At 40.3% G+C, this 22348-nt stretch overlaps 3 protein-coding genes across 16 annotated transcripts in view; 2 read left to right on the top strand and 1 right to left on the bottom strand.

Annotated features, from left to right (window-relative positions):
* The first annotated feature begins 379 nt into the window (after positions 1–379).
* tmem253 (transmembrane protein 253) lies at positions 380–3610 on the top strand. Its single transcript, XM_086074708.1, has 6 exons — positions 380–529; positions 1346–1456; positions 1528–1584; positions 2736–2846; positions 2956–3108; positions 3180–3610. The coding sequence occupies exons 1-6, from the start codon at positions 380–382 to the stop codon at positions 3228–3230; spliced, it is 633 nt and encodes a 210-aa protein (XP_085930834.1). The 3' UTR covers positions 3231–3610.
* A 2879-nt stretch (positions 3611–6489) lies between these two features.
* LOC147175626 (snaclec 6-like) lies at positions 6490–9082 on the top strand. 2 transcript variants are annotated; one of them, XM_086074713.1, is made up of 7 exons: positions 6490–6612; positions 6734–6796; positions 6907–6934; positions 7034–7119; positions 7275–7406; positions 7589–7700; positions 8053–9082. In XM_086074713.1, exons 2-7 carry the CDS (start codon positions 6734–6736, stop codon positions 8127–8129), a joined length of 498 nt encoding a protein of 165 aa, XP_085930839.1. In that variant the 5' UTR covers positions 6490–6612; the 3' UTR covers positions 8130–9082. The 2 variants fall into 2 exon arrangements, with proteins under 2 accessions (XP_085930839.1, XP_085930838.1); XM_086074712.1 differs by lacking the exon at positions 6490–6612 and adding an exon at positions 6623–6636.
* A 1770-nt stretch (positions 9083–10852) lies between these two features.
* frmd4a (FERM domain containing 4A) overlaps positions 10853–22348 on the bottom strand; it is a 132306-nt gene continuing 120810 nt past the window's right edge. For 11 of the 13 annotated variants that reach the window (XM_086074280.1, XM_086074277.1, XM_086074278.1 and 8 more), the window contains 8 exons: positions 22152–22277; positions 20839–21070; positions 19404–19698; positions 19054–19212; positions 18595–18933; positions 17449–18029; positions 17019–17121; positions 10853–14861 (listed from right to left, as the gene is read on the bottom strand). In XM_086074280.1, the coding sequence (XP_085930406.1) occupies positions 14759–14861; positions 17019–17121; positions 17449–18029; positions 18595–18933; positions 19054–19212; positions 19404–19698; positions 20839–21070; positions 22152–22277 (1938 nt within the window). In that variant the 3' untranslated portion in view covers positions 10853–14758. Of the gene's footprint in view, positions 14862–16759; positions 16832–17018; positions 17122–17448; positions 18030–18594; positions 18934–19053; positions 19213–19403; positions 19699–20838; positions 21071–22151; positions 22278–22348 lie in introns of all 13 variants that reach the window. The other 2 variants (XM_086074283.1, XM_086074272.1) reach the window with 1 other exon arrangement.

Raw genomic sequence — 22348 nt, 5'->3', positions numbered from 1 at the left:
ATATGAAGTGAAAGTAAACACCAGTGGAATCCTTTCCTCTTTGGCGGACTTTAACTTTCCTTCCTATCAACCTGCTGAAAAGTGAACTTTGAACTTGGATCTGTCTCACAGTCTTAAAGACGTATTTATGTTGTCATGAATGAGCACCAAGGAACCAAGTGACGCTTCACACTTATCGTTGAAGGTATGCATTCAGAAGCATGAAAATTTAGCAATTATAGGCTACTTCCGTTTGATAGAACTGGAGCGACTATCGCTGACCTGAACTAAAAACGATGACAGCAACGTTTGAATCCTTGAGCTTTTGCCGCTTGGATGTCATGTTGAAAAGGTTAATAGACAGCGGACATGGTCTTGACGTATGTGATTTGCATAACAGATGAGTGAGAACATGTTCCAGGAGGGTCTGTACCAGGTGTACTTCAAAGAACGGCCACAAACGAGGACTGCCGAGCAGGAGGACCTGCACCACACCCGGATTCATCGCTGGTTCTCTTCGGTGGTCAACACCAGGCTGCTGGTCAGCGGGGTGAGTCGTTGGTGAGATGCTGTGGCAGCGGTTCCCAACCTTCATGGTGCCACAGTGATTTTACGTCAAATAATAGTTTGACTGACTTTTTCAATAAGGAAAAATAGCTTTCTATAATATTGTAATTTATAAAAACAGACTAATAACAACAAGAAATTGAATGTACAAAATGAAAAAGTTATTGCATCATGTTACAACATTACATTTTAATTCATCGTGCTGCTCCTTCTGGTGTGCCCACCTTGGCCACCGGGAGGAAGTACAATACAGTCATGGAGACACAAACGAAGAAATATGATACTTTTTCTTCTCGTATGACTGTAAGTGACTTAATTTTTAGTATAAAATAAAGAATTTATGCCTACAGTAATGTATTCATATCAATTTCTTAAAGAGTTCTAATATCTCAACGATTGATGCTAATCGTTAGCATGTCAATGGCACTTTCCATTACATAAAATTAAGCTAGCAGGCTTAAGGCAAAGTTACTGTATTTGTTGTTTTAAATGCTTAATATGTCATTCTTTTTTTATGTTTAGTGTGAGTGTCTCTAACATGCAATGACATTAAAATGCTTGAAGCTGCTTTTTTGATGAACACTATTTGCTAAACTAGCATGTACTATGAAGTGAGTTGAACTCACCGTATCACGTGACCAGAACGAGCGGTACGGCTTGTTTACAGAGGCTCAGACGACGCGCCTCATTTCCAGAACTTTTTGTTCGGTCTCTCCATACGACCCGGGACCAAATGCCAGATGGAGCGCTATGGGCCGCTGTTGTGCAAGATGAAGCTTGATGGTGTGTTTGCACTCAGGTGGTGCAGTTCTTGAGCGGCGCAGTCTGCGTGCTGACCACCGTGTGCCACTCATGCGTGAGCTACGACTGCTCCGTCGCCATGACGATGCCGGTGTGGTCCAGCCTACTTGTGAGTCGGCGTCACATCGTGCTAACTGTGCTAAACAAGTTGATGAACCAGTTTTGTTGCTGCTGTTACAGTTTATGGCTGCTGGATGTGTGGCAATAGAAGTCCAGAGGAAGGCCAATAAACTTAAGGCAAGTGTTGAATTATGTACAGTGCTACGTTGATTTACGAGTTGAATTCGTTTTCTTGACCAAGCTCACAACTCAATTTACTCATACATCAAATAAACTGAAATTAAATGAATCTCTTCCAGTAACCTCCCCCGTCCAACACCTTTTTTTAGTTAAATTTGTAGTCAAGATAATATTGTATAAAAACCTAATACAGTACAAGAGAATGTCTAGTAGTATTAGTGTGTCGGGTGTGTACCTTTAAGAGGTGTGCCCAAATGAGTGATGTCAGGAGCTGTAGTCTGGTTGGCTGCTTGTGGCTTACAGCAGCTCCTTGTGAGTGTTACAATTTTGTATTTGTGTGTTTGACTTTTTGTCCCGTTCAATAAACAGCTGGAAGTGCATCGGCAACTGTCGCTTTCCTTGCCGACATTGCGGAGCATATTTTACAAGAGCACATCCCTATTGGATTGCTTTAAAACTGTATTTTGTTGCTACTATGTTTACTATTATATTTGATTTGTTTTGTATGCATTTTTATTTTTATTTTTATTCTCTCGGTGTAGAAAATAGTCATGGGGTGCTTTCTTTGTTAGCCAGCAGGCTACTTCCAGGGTGAAGGAGGAGGATGTGCGCTGAAAGGAGTCAAGGAGCTAACTTTTATTCCTAGTAGTAGTAGTTCTAGTTAAGTCACGCTAAATAACCAAGTAGTACAAAAAAGAAAAAAAGTTAACTTTAATCAAACTTTTGATCAGACTTTTTTTTTATTCACTTTTAATTAGGTTTTTTTTTGTGCTTTTGTTTAGCTTTAGTATTAGTTTAGTATTAGTTTTATTTTCTTCATAATGGAGTATTTTTTGAGTGCAAGTAAAAAAAAACCTGATAAGTATTATCAAATAATAATTTCCCAAATGACTGTTCAACCTTCCTTCTTCTATACAGTCGAACAGTAATACCGAAATATATACATTTAAAATGAGCCCCGAAAGCTCATGTATGAAATTGACAAGACAAAAACAAAGACAATTTTCGCTGTTGTTAGTTTTATGAATATAAATTTTAGTTTGATAGTTATTAGTTTTGTTAAAAGCACTTATTAACGAAAAAGTTTCTTTTTTTCTTTTTTCAGTTTAGTTAATTTTTACAGTTTTCCTTAACCTTGCTCTTTACAGATCATCATCCTTATGGGTGTTCACCTCCTCAGCCTTCTGGTTGGTTTCTCCCTGCTGTTAGCCTACTGCCTCTCTTCTCAGCAGTCTCACACACTCAATACAAGAAAACAAGTCAGTCAATTTATGTTTTTAGGTATATAGGTATTACATGATACCATCCATCCATGCTGCATTTTAAAAGTCGACAAACGTGTAAGTCAACGCTGCTTCCTCTTGACAGCTCGTTGGCTCGTACGTGGCTAAGGGCAGCGCCGTAGCATTCACTTTGCTGTGTCTGCTACTGTCTCTCTATATTGTCTTGTTATCGTGGAGAGGCCTCCGGCGCTACGGTAGTGCTACGGTCCACGTTCGTGGATACGACCGCGTCATGCAGGTGAGCTGCTTGCTCGTGTCACTCACTTTCAGACCAGTCCAAGCAAAACACTACCCACTCTTATGTAACAGGAGCCAGATGACGACCGCGGGCTTTTAATGGAGCGTGTGCACTCAGTGTGACTCTATCCATTCATCCATCCATCCAATCGAGCTAGCTGTCGAATAAGCTAGCTACCAAGCTAGCTGTTGTTGACATTCTGCTGTTTCAATTTAATTATAAATGTTTTGATTTTAGTTATAACTGTTTAGATTTAGTCATAACTGCTTTAATTTCCTGTAGCAAAGCTTGATGTGTGTAATAATGTGACGAAACGTTTGAAGATTCTTCCTTCCTTTTCCCAAGTAATTAGCCATCTGTTTCGGGGGAGAAAATGTGTTAAAAAGTATTCCTTTGTAAAGTTGTGTTTGCTTTAAGGGAGCCAGTTTGTCTGGCATACTGTGTTTCCGCCCGGTCGGTCGTCTGTCGGGGAGCCAGGTTGTCTGAACTTACTATATTTCCATATCAATCGGCCATCTGTCAATATGTATTGAGTACTGTCTATCTTGCTTGCGAGAGGGGCGGGGCTTAAGGGCCGCAAAGGAGGAAGAGGAAGGGGAGGGGTTTTCTGGGGGCTGCTATGCGGAAACTATAAGAACGACTACAAGTGGGAGGGGCGACACACACACACAAGGGGAGCGACAGCATTTTGACTGTGTAACTTGTCTGTGTCCAGAAATTTCTGTAAAATAAATCCTTCGAAGGACCTGTTTCACCGATCTCCAGTCTGATTTTACGAACACGCGGAAAACATAAGGATCGTTTTTCAACATTGTCTATCGAGCAACTACTGTATCAATCTATATTTTTGTGTTCTTCCATTCAGTTTTTCAATAAGGGAAATAGCACTCTACAATTTTGTACTTAAAACAATAGAGTAATATAGGGTGATCAGATTTTCAAAATTAAAAACTGCGACACTGCAATTTTGTTGAAAATCAAATATACCGGTACTATAAATTCTCACCAGGAACTATTTATAGCTAATTAATTTAATCGCTAGTCAATCTGGTGATTGGTGGTTGTGTGTAATGATGCACAGCATACATTGCAAAAATACTGACATTTATCAAGAAATTGTAATATTTAAAATAAATTATTAAATACAGAGGATAAAGGGTTGAGGTTAAAATACCTGTAGCGGCTTAAAAATTCACTCGCAGTAAAAACGTTTTGTTTTCATTTTATTATGATAGTAAGAGTACAGATACTTAAATATAATGTTAGTCAAATACAAGTAGCTGAGTACTGTCCACTTTTGGTTATATGTTTAGGTTCAATAGGGTTCTGTAGCCCTATAGTAATTTTCACATCTAAGCGCTAAGCAGCAGTTTGAGGTATTTTTAGATTTTTTTTTTTTTTTACAGGTACAAGCTATTGATCGTATGTTTACACTGGTAGGCTTCAAATCTTGAAATGAAAATTGTGACTTCAATGTGTTCAGTTTCCGTGGCAATTAACAACATGAGATGAGCTAGCTAGTGAAGAGGGTCTTCTGCCCAGATTTAGTCATAACTGTTTTAATTTCCTTATTTCCTCAGTAAAGCTTTGTGAGTGTTATCACAATTTCTGCCAGGTGCAGTCATGAGTGGGACCTCCTCTATTTCCACATCAAAAGGCCATTGGCAATGTGTATTGAATGATGTCCTTAAAAAGTCTTATCTCATGTCTGGTGAACTCCGAGGGGTTGGGGGCTTGGGGGTTGGTGGTACCGCCCTTCAAGATAGTATAAGAATGTTGTAAATCCTCTGAAATCTTCGCACTTGTGAGAAGCTGCAGCCATTGTCTGTCACTCATAGGTGCCCGGAATATTCTGTAGAAATAAAACCTTCGAAGGAACTGTTCACCGATCTCCAGCCTGTATTCAGATAATCAACATTCTCTCTACCCGAAAGACAACGAACACGCGGAAGACAAAGCATTTCTTCTAACACTAGCACCGGATTACGAGCAATGATCGTACAATAAATTTTACTTTCATACTAAAACTTCTTTCTTTCTGCCCACTTGGAGTGCTCTGCATGCCAACCAACGTTTAAGCTGTTCCACACGGTGTTTGTATATTGAACCATGTTGAAATTTTCACACCTGGGACGTCCTCTTCTTCCAAAATGATGCGTAAACTGGTGTGGCTACTCTGTTTGTTTGGAATTTCGGATTTGTGCCTATCAATGATAAAAACGTGGCGTCATTTGAGTTCAACCCACTGTCGTTCGCTCAACCAATAAGGTTGAGCTTTAGCCCGCCCAAATCCTCCAGAGCCCGCCCTCTTCTTCTACGAGTACAAATCACGGTGCTCTACAAGTACGAATCAGTTTTGCACCATCTGTAGCGAGAGGTTTGGTGCAAAAGTCACGTGACTGGACAGCAGCAGAAAAAACACTTGTGACTCCTAGTGGCGACTTCTTTGACTACAAGTTGTTATTTCTAAAGGTACAAATCACGACTTTTACAGGTAACATTTGTTTTTTTTACAGGTAACATTTTTTTTTACAGATGCCCAAATTTTTTTTACAGGTACAAATCACGACTTTTACAGATACAAATGTATACTTTTTTCTACAGATATTTTTTTTTTAATACAACCCCAAATTTTTTTTTACAGGTACAAGTTACTTTTGCACCATATTTACCTCCATACAAATCAACGTTTTGATCCACAAAGACTATTGGCATCAATTAACAAGAAGTATATGTGACAAATTACCACTTTGGTTATCTGCGTCCTATTGCATTCTGGGAACGGGAATGAATAAGTTTCGGCTTCATCCCGTCAGCCCTTTTTCTAAAGTGAACGTTGTAAATTGTCTCTATGATTGTCCGAAAGTCCGAAAATGAACAAATAAAAACAAACAAACAAAACAAAACTTATTAATACAATACGTTTTTAACTGATTAAAATGTGTACATGAAATTAATTTATTTTTTTATGCATACAAAGACCTTGAGTTTAAGTCTAACAATTTTTTTTTAAAGATGAATCTGGTGTAATTTCATTGTTATTTCTCTCTTTTTTTTTTGTTGCTTACAGGAGTTACACCACACTGTGTTTACTGTTTTCTTCCGTTGTTTAAGATTGGCCTGTAAGTGTTTTTTTTTTTCATTGAGATATTTTTTGGAATCATGACTTGGCTACTGCTTGAACAGACCTTAGTGATAAACCTCGGCACATTTTGAAAAATAAATGCATGAACACAGCATTTCTTTAGTTTTATTTATTTAAGTACACTCACTCACAAACGCGCGAAACATTTGTTTAGTAGTACCCGAGATTGGCTTGCCTTTAGTCCAAAACCTGTATGGCAAAGACAAAACGGCAGCTTTATGCTTTTGTTTTCACACTTGACTTAGTCATCTCCTAATTAACCCCCTCAATCTTCACATTCTGCATTCCAAGACTGTCACCTGAATGTATATAAAGCCACTCCTCATCTTTCCCAGCCCTAAAGCATCTCGACTGCAAAGGTAACTTCACACCGACTACTGAAAGTAAATTCCATGTGCTTTTTTTCAACCTCAGTTGCATTTTTTGTTTCACATGTTGAAATGTAAATGTGATGTAAAGTATTTTTTTATGATTGCGCAGATGGCATTTGCTCTTCACTCGTTGTTCCTCCTTTGTGGGATCAGTGGCCTGTTGACTGGAGTCGTAAGTCCAAATCTCACCTGCTATGAACATTTGCTAACTATGACGTTGTTGTATTTGCTCTTCATTGCTCTGCAGTCTGGCTTTTAATAATGTGCTCCTCTTCTTCACAGTCGTCTTTCTCTTTTCTTCATAGGAAAGGTTGGTCGCTGCAGCGTTACTCGTTCTACTTTTTCAGACTTACAACTCCGATTTCATTGCCGTCTCTTTTTGCTCTTAAAACAAACAATTGTGTTGCAGTCAATAACTGTCCTCTACGCTGGACTCAATTGGATTGCAACTGCTACATTTACCAAGATGAGGTTCGGACCACTGCAGATGCAGAGGTATGGAAGAAAACTGTTGCGATGTGCTTCCCAGGCAGTCTACTGCGGTCATGACCTTTTGAGTCAGGTTCAGCCCATTTTGAGTCCAGACTCAAAATATCTTGGTAAACGTCTGACAGATCTGACTAAATCAACTCTTCTCTCTTTCCCTTCAGTCCATTTGCAACATTATCGGCGGGAATCTGGTGTCCATCCACGATGCCCTGGAAAACGCATTTGTCCAGGAACTCGCTCAAGCGGGTGGTAATGATGACGTTTTCTGGCTTGGACTCAATGATGCGGTTATGGTAAAGTATTGACCAGTAAAAACTTCCTGATTGAATCCTGTCGGTTAATGTTCAGTAGAGGCATTTTTTTGTCCTCCAACTCCGAATGTCGTTTGACGCTAATCAGCACTTTCATGATGATCCTGACATCAAGCAGCGGTGATCTTTACGTCTGACTCTTTCAAACGTGACTTGTCTTCCAGGCTGATACTTACATATGGACTGACGGCACAACGAATGATTTTGAGAACTTTGATGGCGATGATTCAGAGCCTAATAGCGCTACTGGTGACTGTGTAACGATGGATGAGGATGGTAAGTGACTGAAATCAGTGATTGAAGTTTGCTACACTCTAAAAACTGTTGGGTCAAAAATAGCCCAACTATGGGTCAAAAATGGACCGATCCTCTACTTGGGTCAATTTGACCCAACTTTGAGTCAAGAAATGGGTCTTATAGTGTAAAACAACTCAAAATATTGGTCAGATCTTTTACTTGGGTCCCAAAATTTTTTTATTTTTATTTTGTATAAAACAACCCTGAAAGTTGGATCAAATTGACCCATAAAGTGGATTGGTCCAGATTTGAGCCATAATTGGGTTACTTTTGACCCAACTGTTTTTAGAGTGTAAGAATAAAATGCTAATATACGTACAACTTCTTAAAGATGGACTTTGGCAAATTGCTGACTGCACAGACGAGGAAGCGTATGTTTGCATCCGAGAAGTGCACTACAGCCATTGACCACTCTTCTGTCACAATGGAGTTGCGTAATCATGAGACAGTATCACACTTTAGTGGTGTCTTTGTAATTGTGGGTTTACTATCGACTCTCTTTCTTCGTCCGCCATGATTAATTATTACTGACAACACATTTGTAATCTCTAAGAATATCTTGAATGAAGAAATCTATCTGCATCAATTCATGTCTGTCTTTTTTTCTTTCATTTTCTCCTTTTAAATGCTCCATTTCCAACCTTTAATCTATGGCTTTGCACTCAAAACGAACAACAACAAAAACGGCTCATCATTAACCACAAATGCAAACCACTAATCATTTTCCACGTTTGTTGCCAAGAATGTGTGCAAACACAAACAAGGAATTGGCAGATAGACAGATGCCAGTAGACATTAATTTTCCAAATACCAATTGTTCTGAGTTTGAAAAGAAAAACCTACTGTTCATTTGACCAACATCCAACATGAAACACTAATACCATCTAGTGGCAGAATAGACAGAAGCAATCATCGCACAACAATGTGAATGGACTCCATGCAAGTCTCAAATATTGAGTACCACACCTCTGGGCCAAACAGGTCAAACCACTCTTATAGTTGTACAGCAGGTTAAATATTTAAAATACATAACATTCACAACATCTCCCATAATTTGGCAGCGCAATGGTGAGAAGGGAACAGGTGAGTATACCATCAAAACTGACAAGCGTGACAAACTTGCTAATGAGCATTGTGGAAGAATACAAGAGATCATAAACCCTGAAGTCGTTTTTTTGTGATCCTTTTGTTTTTCCGCCATGTTGTAGTGCTACCATCATTTTTTATTTTCATGCCAAAGTTCAGCCTAATCAAGTATCCCTTTAAAATTGGCCATCTAGCCTGCTGTAATACGCAATATGACCCGCAGATGGGGTCATTGCAACAGATTAGAAAAAAGGCTCAATGCACTTCAACGTTCTGGTGTTTAAAATATTTATTTCCCCCTTTATTTTTTATGTATATTTACTAATATTAAATTAGTAATATTTTTTTAAGAAATGTAAATGTTTGCATATATATATATACATATATATATATATATACATATATATAGCAAATTTTCGTATATTTTATAATTATTTTAGAGGAATTTGCGAGATTTTCAACATATACAGTAATACATTTTCTAATAAAGTACAGTATTCTCACGTCCTAATAAAAAACAAACAAATTTGATATCATTTTCACAATGATAGCGTATAAATATATTACTGATGTAATTAGTATTTCTAATTTTGTGCCAATACTTCGTAATATTATATATTTCGTGGGATAAGCAGTATGGATAATGGATGGATTGACGTTTAAATAATATATAGTTCCAATTCATAGAAAATGGTATATTAATAATAATAATAATAATATTGTTTTGATTAAAATGTATGCTAATAATATTCTTAGTTAAATTTTTATTTTATTGGGTGCTATTGGAATTACACTGATAAAAATACAATAATTATTTTTATAAATTCAACTAATAAATGTAATTATTACATTTTTGTATTTTTAAATGATGTTATATGCTATTTGTTTGTCACCACCTTTTTAAAATAGTGCAAAAGAGTCACATCTTCCCACGCTGTAAGAGAAATACCCCCCCCCCCCCCCCCAACTAAACCAAGAAGAAAAAACACATCCAACTGATGACATTTCTTTCTTTGCGAGACATCGCGAAGGGCTCTTTTAAACACGGGATTTCACTCGGACTATAAAGCAAGATCATATAAATATACACACCGAGACTCACACAAACATGCGGGGATCACGGAGGCAACTTTCTCACGCCATGTGTGTGTCTAACACTTTCCAGCTGTTGGCAGAGAAAAAGGAGAACAGTAAGACACAAATGGCCACCATTAGTGGAATGGACACTTTGGCTAAGGTTGGGAATCACTCCCAGGGGCGCGCAAAAGTGGGACTGGGGGATTGTATCAAATGGGCGAGGGGGTGGGGTTGAGGTCATCCCAAAAATGTCAAGGGGCATGTCATACCGCAGATTTTTATGTAGGGCAACCAAAACCTTCTGTTGGAACTGACGACTCGTGCAAACACTGTATTCTGGTTAGTAAAGTGATAACTTAGATTAATCCATCCGTGTTCGTCACTCTCGGGGAGATGCCACTTTGTCCTCAACGTACCCTTGGGCTCGCATTGCAAACATCACAAATGAATTGAATTATCCATCCGAACCACTTATTTCTTACTAAGGTCGTGGGGCAAATTAAATTATATAGTATTAAATAATTTTTTTCTTTACATTCTGTTTCATGAAATTATTACTCAATGCGATTTTGCTTATTAAAAAGCACGTTACAAAACATTTTCTTTTCTGGGGGGCTAAAATGGATTAATGGCATTTCCATTCATTTTAATGGGCAAAGATGATTTGAGATACAAGCATGTTCACAGGACAAATTTGCATCTCAAGGCATCAGTCACCGGTAGTGATGGGAAAATGAAGCTTCATGAAGCACTTGTAATATTTTTTGACTCCTCTGATGCCACTCTTGGTTGAAAGATGCAGTGGAAATGTAATCAATTTCCTTTGCACTAGCCTTTATATTTAAACCAAGAGCACCATCTAGGGGAGTCAAAAAATATCACAAGTGCTTCATGAAGCTTCATTTTCCCATCACTAGTCACCGGATACTGAAACTTAAGTTAAAAAAGAAGAAGACAGGAGCCTCGCAAACATTCATCAATAATTTATTTGTGTTCATCTCCTGAACCAGCAACCGTGTCTCTGGAAAAAAAGTCCTCACCACATTTTCCAACGACACGCTTTTTGAAAAATGTAAAGTTACTATACAAATTTTTATTAGAAAAGAATAAATTAACTGTGGAATTCAGTTATCATTATTATTGTTCTTTTTCTTTGTATTATCAATTCCACACTTGTTTTCCTACAGCACATTAAATGTATTCATGTTAACAGTTACATGCTCTATTTGTCTGCTTTGTATTAAAATCAACTCGTATTGGACTGACTATGGGGGAATGGAATTGTGTTAACTTGTGTAGCACCGGGATAAGGAAAAAAAAACCCAACAACAACAACAACAGAAAAGGGAATATGGTTGGAAAGTGTGAGTATTAAAACAATATCATCAAGCTTCTTTAAGAGCATTAAAAACCAAGTGAGTTGAAATTCTCTTTGCGTGAATTGACACAAGATTAGCGGGAGGAGGAGGCAGCACTTTACCACACCGGACTCCGACATTTCCACAAGGGTCAACACTATATTGGGGGAGGTCTTTCGTCTTCAGCGGCATGCGCGAGGGTTGGCGGCGTTTCCGCGCATTTATGGATGTTGGGATGGGGCTGAAAGGAAGGAAAATGAGCACCGATGGAGACTTGACGCAAACAAAAGTGAGGAGCTTTTGTGCAATGACGTAACACCGTGCTGGCGTTCCTGCCAGCTGTGCTTTTCTAACCCTGTCCTGTTGCATGTTGAAACACAACGGGATAAATCCTTCACAAAGGTGGGCTGTACACATAACGATAATCTGACCAAATTTGATCATCTTCCTCCTGTTGCGGTGGAAGTCAGCAAAGGTCTCTGAATGATTATCCCGTGGTGTCAGGTGTGTAAAAACCGGTACACACGTACCGACAATCGGATCACATTTGAGAATTTTGTTCCTTCTTTCCAATCAAAGTCAACAAAGGCCTGATTTTTAGATGTTTTATGATCATCCTGACCCATAATCCTGCGGTGTAAAGTGTGTTAGATAGAGCGGGATACACACATTGACAATCGGGTCAGATTGCGCATTCTCCCTTCCTTCAAATTACATCAGGATAGGCTCAATTACCAAATGTCTCAACGATTATCCTAACTGTGATTATCTCATGGTGTGAAGTGTGTTAAGATGGGTACACGCATAGCAACAATTAGACCAAATTTGAATATTTTTCCTCCTTTGCAATAAAAAATGACAACGATTATTCAGATCGATTAACCTGTCGTGTGAGGTGTGTAAAGCAGGATACACACATAGCCTCATCAAAGTCAACAAAAGGTCCGATTGTCAGATGTCTCTGAAAGATTATCCTGAGCGATAAGCTGCGTCGGTGTGTTTCAAGAAGTAACCGTGCTGTCAATCGGACCACATTTGAGCATTTCATCGGTTTTAATCAATTTTAGGAAGAAAAAAAAAAAAAATAGGTTTAATTATTGCTTATCCTGAGGGATCATCCTGTGACGACAAGTATGTTAATAGTGATTTTTCTTCCCAGATCAGATCTGAAGTCAACCAACAGCTGTAAATTTGAGCATTTTATCCCACTTTCGATTCCCCAAAAAAAATCAGCAAAGGCCTGATAATCAGATATGTTTAAAAGATTATCCTGTGCTGTGGAGTGTATAGTGACTTTTCCTCCCTCAATCAGCTCGGATGATCGGGCCTGACAATCGCGAATGGTAAACACAAAAGCAAATTTTTTATCGTTTAAGCCCTCTGCAATTTTGCCAGGTAATGGAACAGCTGCAGGTACCAGCTTGGTAAAGTTAAGTTTGTCCTTCTGTGTTGGAATATAGAGTGGACGTGGATTTTTTTCGTCATGTGTGTACTCTCTCACACATTAAAAAGGAGTTTGCATTTGTGTGTGTGTACCCCGCTTTATGGCTTCTCTTGCGTCCTTACGACATGCCTGTGAGTGGAGATGACATTGTGCTTTCTGAAATTCGACTAATCTGCCTGGCTGCAATTCTTCAAGGCCACCAGTGCCCACTTTATGGTTGGCACCCTAAAAAGGAAAAAGAAAAAGAAAAAGATAGCACCCATGAATACAAGTGTTCTGATCCTCACTGTGTGTGCGTGTGCGTCAGAGTACAGGCACGATATGGACATAAGTGTTGGGACACACCTCGGATTGGGTTAAGGGCCATTTGTAGTGTAGTGGTAGTAAATTAGTAATTGGTGGTTCACGTGGATGATTTTGCAGTCATTTTCCATTGGATTGGCGCAAAAGTGTATGTTTGACTATTCCAACAGGATAAAATGGTTACATAGAATCTTGCACCTCCAAGAAAAAAACCCTTAATATTCTGATTAAAATTATCATTTTTTTCTGTGAGAAAATGTCCACATACTGTTTTAATAATTTAAAACTTTACAAGATTGAACTTAATTTTTTTTCAAAATATATATTAATTTTATGGGAATTAAATAAAAGTTTTAATATGTCCACATTAAAGTTCTGTCATTGTAGCATTTAAAAAATAAAATAAAAACATCTCAGATAAAAAAAAATAAAAATAAAAAATTCCCAGATTTAAAGTCGCAACACGACATTGCAGTAGGATTTTTGTCAAGGTAAAAGTATTAATTTTAGGACATACTTCATTATATTCCAAAGATAGTATTTCACCCCCCCCCCCCCCCAAGGAAACAGTCTTAATATTATGAATAAAAAGTCGGACAAAATTCATAATATTCACAAATGAAGTTGTATACTACTTCCTGAATTGATCATTGCTGGGTGTCCCAATACTTTTGTTCACATGTCATTTGAGATACAGCCAGCCTTGCCAGGCGGGACGACAACTGTGTGACGAGAGCCACAAAGTGGCGGAAATTTCACGATAAATGTCTGTAACCTTTCCGGTAAATTTCCATGAGAATTAACTTGGAATTGGGGGGCAATTTGAATGTTAATGTGTCAAACATATTCACACAATTAGAATTGTTTTATTTATTTATTTTTTTGCCTCAAGCAGATATCCATGCAAAATACCATAGGTGGCTCCTTGCCCACCTGCGAGGGCATTACAGTTTGCATTATTGCGCCTCCATTTATTTTCACTTCACTTGCGCGGCGGAGAATCAAACGTTCATTCGTAACTTAACTTATGTTGGCTTGTAGCACAGTGCAGAAAATAAAAGAAATCTAAATTAAAAATAATAGTTATGCTAAATATATTTTAATTTCCTGTTAGGAGCCAACCTTAAATTTGGTCATTCCCGGTTTATTCACATTAATTCCCATGGAAAGTTTGCCATTTTGTTTTGCAACCCAAATTGGAGCGATGGAGAGGAAACGATGGCGAGGTTGTTCCGGCGAGTTCTGAATTGACGCCAAAAGCCCAGTTTAGCAAATCCTCGACACACGACACAGTCGGCGGTCTCTCTTCCAAGAACAAATCCAACAATCTTTGTTATTGCTGTAGTCCGGATTCGTGTTCTGCGGCCAAGTCCATCCAGCCGGGTGGAGGAATTTTTGTTTGCCAGATTGTTTTATTTTCTCCTCCTTCGTAAGAAAAGTCGTCTTCTCCATGTTTGATAATAAATATGTGGGTGGAAAGTTGCACAGGAATACTGAGACCCAACACACTTGTATTGTTTTTTAGGACTGGTGGCTCAAAACCAGCAGGAATCCCCTGGTTTAGGGTGGGGGCGGGGTGGGCGGGGTCGGCGAGGGGGCGACTTTGTAACACACAAGACTGTGCTCTCTCGCTCTCTTTCACAATCCACTGGGCCCCGTAGCTCTGCGATCCGAGTGGGGGTGTGTGTGAGGTGGGATAGCGGGAGGGCCGCGCACGGCTGTTGCGGAGGGGATGCGGTGGAAGGGGAGGAGGCCTTTTCGGGAAGGTCTCAGACCAGGGTTCCAGGTTTGGCCTTGTCGCGTCTGTACCACTGCACGTCCGCCAGCTCGGAACAGGAAGGGCCGCCCAGGAAGCAGCTGTCACTGAACGACCTGCCGAAAAGGAGCAAACGGGGATCAGAAAAATAACAACATCATTTACCGTCCCTCTAACCCAGTGGTTCTTAACATCGTTGGAAGTACTGAACCCCGGCAGTTTTCTGTGCGCATTCATCAAACCCTTCTTTATTAGGGGAAAAAAATGAAAATATTTTTTCAATTTTTATTTTATTTTTTTCAAATTGAAGACAGATAGTATAGAGTTTACTGGTGAACAAAATGACAAATTGCTGAAGATGCCAGGTCAGTTTTTGAAACGTCCCCAAAAATTGCCACAAGATCCAATGAGGAACCGAGTCAAGCTGAATGCAACTAAACATAACAGGACGCAATAAATGATAATAAATAATACTAATTAATTATCAAATTGATCGACAACTACTTTGATAAGAGATCAATCGTTAAGAGAGCTCGTTTACCTCAAATTGTCAAAACCTCGGAATTTCATCCTCAGTCTCAACTAGTGATGGGGAAATGAAGCTTCATCAAGCACTTGTAATATTTTTTGACTCCTCTCGATGCCACTCTTGGTTGAAAGATGCAGTGGAAATGTAATCAATTTCCTTTGAACTAGCCTTTATATTTAAACCAAGACCACCATCTAGGGGAGTCAAAAAATATCACAAGTGCTTCATGAAGCTTCATTTTCCCATCACTAGTCTCAACAATCCCCATTTTCTGTAGTCCTGCGTGCAAGCAGAATGATTACGTTTACGTTGCCCATTTTCTGACGTGACTGACCCAACTATTGACTGAATCATAATTAGTTCTGTTTGTGCATTTTCTGCACTGTTCATTTTTTAGTTTTTGAATAAGGGTATTGTTATTAAAAAATAACTATTGACGGATTAATCAGTTATTAAAATAATCGTTAGTTGAGCCCTATTTGATACTGCAACAATAAATTACAGTTAATAAGCTAACATAATATGTATTGCATCTCACGTTTCAAGTTTTGTCACATTGTGTGGCATTTGATGTACCGCTTTGTCACGCGTCTCACAGAACTAGTAGCCATTTTGTTGCGTTTCGATCACTGCAACTCACAATGGTGGCGGGTTCTACTGTTCTACTAGGGGTGTGAATTGCCCAGTACCTGGCGATTCGATTCGTATCACGCTTCATAGGTCACGATTTGATTTGATGCCGATTAATCCTGATACGAATCTATAAATTGATTATTGTGAAAAAATGTTTGACTTAAATTTGGAAAATACTAATCAGTAAACATGTACACTGTAAGATTTGTATGAAAATGTATTTATTTATCTGAAAATTTAGGCATATGACTGAGCCATTGCATTTAGCAAACAGCTTGCAGTCTTTCATGTTTGAACAGCACTAAAATTAAATATTAAGGCTTAATGTTCCATTAATATAACATTCTTCCATGCTTAATGTGTGAATCCTAACCCTAAATAAGACGTTTTGTTGAATATTACAATTAAAAAAAGATTATTTTTTTTAAATGAGTTCGGCCGCATATCGAATTGATTCGAGAATTGCGCGCTGTAATATTGCGATATATTGCCGAATCGATTTTAGGTTCCACAGTATGTTCTCTATGGCGACAGGAGCCCCGTTTGTCCAACAACGTATTGTACTGTGGTGCTTTGGCTATTCTCCAGGTCTTGCTACGGGACTTAAATACAGAGGAAAATAATGTTTTTTGGCCATTTTGATGAAATAAACACTGGGCTCCCCTAAAGGTAAACAGGAAGTTAAACCACCCGGAAGGACTTTACAGCAGACATGCAGTATCTTTGTTAGTGAGCCACAACAAAGCATGAGAGCAGATTAGAGAACAAGTACAGGTTGCAGCCAGAAAGAGAGCCGTGCCGCCGCCGCCACCAAAAAGAATGCATAGCTCTCTCCAGGACTAGGGACAGTACCTCTAGACACCAGAGCCGGGCCGAAGAGGAGACTGACAGACGTCCTCAGTGGGAGAGCTGTCTGCTGTGCCTCTAAAGTAGGAATCAGTGCACACGCAAGCACGCACACACACACACACACACACACACGGGAAGGTGTGTTAGTGAAGAACAGAGAAAGTTAGGCTGCAGAGCTGACAAACGGTGAAGCCAAAAAGCAGAGATGCGAGTCAAAGGAGTGGTAGCGTGAAACATGCCGAGTGGGCGCCGGAGGTCTTACCCGCTCTGCCAGTTGAGGATGTGCTGTGGACTGCAGGGGGGTGTGGGCGTGGCTGCCTGCTCGCTGGAGGGCGTGATGCTCCTCTGGCTGTGTGGGGATGCGACTGTGGGGGGGAATACCGTCAGTTAGGAACGCTGATAACACTGGCATATTTTCAACACGCACTTAAACTAGCTCTACAGTCTCCTTAGTTGACCGCCCATATCACTCACCACACAAAGTCACAGACACTACAAGTAGCCTTAAGGACAATCTGCACCTCAGATTTTGTTAATCAGTCTTAGTTCAGTCTGTTTTTTTTTTTTAGGTTTTTGATGTGAAGCCAGAGTGCCCAGAGAAAATTCACACAACTGTCTTATTATTATTATTATTATCATTATGAAAATGATCATCTCAGTGGGATGTGCTAGCAGGAGTTAAGGATGAGTACCTGGCGAACCCTTGGCGAGCGTTCCCACCCGACTGCCCCGCCCGTGTCCCAGCGTGCCTTGCTGTGACCCTGTTTCGGATGATGTGGAACCCGAGTGGGAGTGACTCCTCTCCTTCAGGCTCCCGGACGACCTCTGGTACCAGCAGCGCAGCTCCTCCGACACGGCCGCCCTCCCCCCTCCTCCGCCGCTCCCGTCGCGCCCCAGCGATGGAGTCCGTACAATCTGCGAGCGGGACGGCGTTAGTCGGCCGCCGCCCTCACCGCCGTCCTCCCCTCCCCAGGCCTCCTTGTACAGTCCTCCGGCCGTGTAAGAGCTGGAGGTTTTGAACTGGGCCTTCACGCTGTAGTGGCCCTCCTGGTCGCTCTCCAGGCTGCGCACCACCACCGGGTTGGGGCTGCCCTCCACGTACAGTGGGTACTCTTTGATGCGGTACTGGGAGGACGGCTGGCTTTGGCTGTGGAGGTAGACGCCGTGGTGTCCTCCGCTGATGCCGCCTCCGCCTGAGCCCCCGACCGAGCCGTTCTTAGCTGCCAGGTTTGGCATAGAGCCCGAGTTGGACGAACCCAGGTGACCGGCGGACCTGCAGGGAGCACGTGGATCGATCACAGAGGTGCTACAAAATTAACTTTCACAATAAAGGAAAAAAATTGCCACAAAATTTCCAAAAAAGGAAGAAGAGAGGCAGAAAATGACCATAGTATGTTCATAAAATTCCCAAAAATGTCCCAAATTTAACACAAAGGCAGAAAAGTCTAAACGTACGAAAAACTAAGTCTGATCAATTACAATAAATAAATAAATAGATGCAAAAAATGAAGACAAAAGTTAGAAGAAAATGAATCTTAAAGTAGCCTATTGGATGCTGCATATTTTCTCTTATGGTGCAGCCTTAATTAGTTCGTGGGCATTAGACTAGCGGTAACATTAACACACTGTTTCGATCATTCCGTTTTGTGGCTCCAAACAATTTTTGGGTTATTTATTTTGCCTAAAATGGCTCTTTTTTCAGTAAATGTTGCTGACCCCTGTCCTAGTCTACTGAACTGTTTTACTAATAAGGACGAGTGCACCAGTACATAGACCTTAAACTGAATATCAGGATACGTAATAAATACTCAAAAGGCTTGCCCATCCGGTTGTCTTACCTGTGCCTCTGCCTCTGCCGCTGCCTGGCTTTGGAGGGTGAGTCCTCTCCGAGAGTTGAGTAGTTGGGGTTGCTACCAGGTGCCAAGGGCCCGCCGGCTGGGTAGAAGTGCTCCGAGCTGCTCTGGCTGGTGCAGGATGAGCAGTCGTCCAGCGGGTCAGAGCCGTTGGAGCTCCGCATCGGGCCCAGTAAAAAGTCTGGGCTGCCCAGAGTGCCCAGGGCGTGCGGGTGTGCATCTGGGTCCGATGTTAGGAGCTTGCCCTGGGACTCCAGGCTGGAGCTGCGGTTCCTAAAGTGCTGAGCGAGACTGTGCAGACGTGTGGGGCTGATGTCCACTGACCTGTGGGACATGCAAGCAAAAACGTATGTGACGTTACAATCATATCAGAGTTCTTAATTGGCCCAGAGTTAATGGGCAGAAATATAAATAATAAGTTTGAGGTTAAGATGGAGGACGGACCTGGTGGAATGTACGTAGTGTGGCGTCCGGGTCCTCAGGTCCGGTGTGGACGGCATGCTCGATTGAGAGTTCCACTGAGGGAGGCTTCTGATGGGGCTGCTCTGCAGAGAGTTGCTTCCTCCTGCTTCTGTGCTGCCAGAGCTCGGGAATCTTCTGTGACTGAAGAGAACAAGTAACTAAATTGGATGAATCGTACACAAAATACCTCCACGGGCGAGTTCCGTATTTTCAACAAGTGTGGCTTGACAGATCATCATCTGTCCCGTGCTGTGACATTTTTCAAACGTAAAAAATGTGCTTTGGCTCAGTAAAGTTTGGGAGACAACAGGTGAGTCAACGTAGCCTCATACCTGGAGTGGGATGAGCGCTTCTTGACTTTCTCGTACGGCTCGTCAAGCGACGACTCGCTCCACATTTTGGGCTTGATGGGCGATTTGTCATAGTCGGCACGGCCGAAGTGCAGGTGCCGCAGCCCGTCGAGGGACTGTGGCGGCGGGGGACGACTGTGAGACGGCGGACGCGGGGGGAGGCCCCTGTGGGGCGACGCCATCGGCGAGAAGTTGGGGGTGCCGGTCACTTGGGGGTCGTCGTCGTCCAGGACCAGAGCGTCAGATAGCGAACTGTCTTCAGAGCCGATGTTGGCCTCTTCAGGACGGAAAAACACCACAAGGTGCTCAGATTATGACCAAATTTGTCCATAAATTGAAACATGCCTTTAACCTATGCTCATGCAGCAGTAAAGCATTTTACAGGTTTATCAGATTTTTTGTTATCTTTTGTCATCAATTTTTTTTGCCCGGTAGTTTTTTTGTATTTTCATCATATTTTTGTTCAAGGTTAAATTGCTATATTTTGTCACCTTTTTGCTAATTAAAAATATATATTTTGTCACCCCATCTGCGTTTTTTTTTAAAACATTTTTTACTTTTTGGGTCATATTTTTTAACCTGATTTGTGTCCAAGGTTTGTCACATTTTTGTTATTTATGTTTTTTTTTTTTTTTGTTTTTACCACAAATATTTGGTTATTTTGTTGTAAAATGAGTTTGTCAGTTTTTATGGTCAGATTTTTGTCAGTTTTTGCTGTCCAAGGCTTATTAATACGTTTTTAGCTGCCACATTTCATTGCTGTAAATTTGTCAGATTTAAAGCAGAAGTCAACCCCAAATTTTTCTTTACAATAATATGTGCCCTCAGTAGTCTAAACACTTCATTTTGATTAATATTGTGTTTATGGAACATGAGTTAAGCAGCAAAAGCTTCTTTTTTTTTTTTTTTTACTTGCTGTCGACTGAAGACGATGTCACAGCTGCTCAGGACTCAGGTAATGACCAATAACGGCTCAGCTTGCAAACGTCACATGACCAAATTCAGAAAAAGGTGTTATTTATTTATATATTTATTATTATGATGATGTTTGGTAAAAAATGTTGTCATCTTTTTGCTAGATTTTTCACGTATTGTTTACATTTTAAGGCTAAAATCATATCAGGTTAAATCATATTTTTGTTCAAGGTGTTTTTGTCAAATGTTTTATGTGTTGTTTTTCTGGATCTCTTTTTAAAAATTTTTTTTTACAGTAGTTATTATGGCAATCATAGCCATTATGTTTCTAATGCGTAGTGATGTCGATCACTGGCGCAAAAGTAAAGTCATAATCATGTTTACAATTTGAAATAAAAACATTTCTACGCCATAAATATAAAGCAATCAAAATGGCCATGATGTCTATTAGAGTAGAAGCCAATACATAAGAAAATACTGTCGGTGTCAAGAGTGCTGGTACCTTCAATTATAAGCGATGCCCTCTGTGTGGGTTTCTTTCCAGAGCGAACCCGGTATTCATTGATGGAGTTCTCAATCTCCTGTAACTTCTTGAGTGCGTTGAGATAAGACGTCTTCCTCTGCTTCTTCAGCTTTTTGCTGCTCACGTGCGGGTCGCTGGCCAGGCGCCGGGCTGCCTCAGTAATCTGCGATTGAATGGCGAACTCTCGCTCCAGCCGTTCTTGCTCCTCTTCCTGGGACGAGCACATGCAAGGATATGAAGCCAACATGGGCGACACCAGCGAGTGACGTTAAGTTACATAGTCGTGATCCAGAAACAACAACAGGCTTAGTTTGCAGACGCTGTAATTCTCCCATATTCTATGCATAACGCAGGCTGCCAGAGAAAGTGCGGTGCAAAAATAATTTATCTCGGCCACAGCAGATTTTCTCACTGCTGAATCCTCTCTATAGAAACACTAGGCGCTCCAATAAAAACAAGCTGGTGTCTATAACAAGGCTGTCTTTCTCCACACTTCTGCTGGGATTTGTCAAACAGGGATCAGCAAGTCAAACATCTCAATCCTACTTCAAGTTATATTAAGTATCAAAAAAACTGTACTGAAAAAAGGGGTAGGCAATTACAGTATGCATATACAAATAGAAAATAATCAACACTTATAAATTTGCCTTTTTTTTTTGCATTGGACTGAACTGATATGAACTTTTCTATTGACTATATTCTAATTCATAGAGATGAATCTGTGTTACTATATATTGCATACTGCATATAGACATTGAATGCCCGTGTGTGTCTATCATTGGGATGTATTCACTTGGGTCAACATCATACCTCAGTTCTGAGGAATCTCTATTACTAACACACAATGCTAGAGTAGATTTATGTGTGTGAATGAGTGGCCACTGGTGAACAGGCACATTTGTGATATATGACTTAAAAAAAAAAAGAGTCCTGGAAACTTTTCAAAGCCAACAACTTCTGCCATGAAAAAATATAAACCCACGCACATTCTATCCACCAGCAGGCACGCAACCACAAACTCTTCCTGTGAAGGGAACTATTTTTAGAAGTACTGCAGAGCTTTGGAATATTTTTTTTCAACCAAGGAACATAACGATGTTTTGGCATGTTTTGACTTTAAAATTAAAGCTTCAACAATGTAATTTTTAAACTTGCTCAACAAAGAACGCGTTGATCTCAGTCTCTTTATGAGGTCAAAAAACGTGAAATATGCTTTTATTTTGATGGGTGATGTACTTGACAAAACCATGTCACAGACTTGAGGTGTGTTTTGAGTTGCGAAAAACATTTACCTCCCCCCCCTTAGGAAGAATCTTCTGCTCATCCAGTTTGAAGGCAGTGCCTATTTTTCGCCTCACTGTGGGAGCTTCCTCGCCTGGATCGAGAGGGTATTCCTTGGGAAGTTTCCCTGTCAGCTCCTGAAAAGTAAAAGTAAAATGAGGCTACAAATGAAAATTTAGAAGACTAGAGATTTTATCTGGGGGGGGGG

The sequence above is a fragment of the Leptonotus elevatus genome, chromosome 4 (assembly GCF_054856555.1).
Source record: "Leptonotus elevatus isolate MCC_2025b chromosome 4, RoL_Lele_1.0, whole genome shotgun sequence".
Lineage (NCBI taxonomy): Eukaryota > Metazoa > Chordata > Actinopteri > Syngnathiformes > Syngnathidae > Leptonotus > Leptonotus elevatus.
This window is presented reverse-complemented; position numbering and strand designations above follow the sequence as displayed.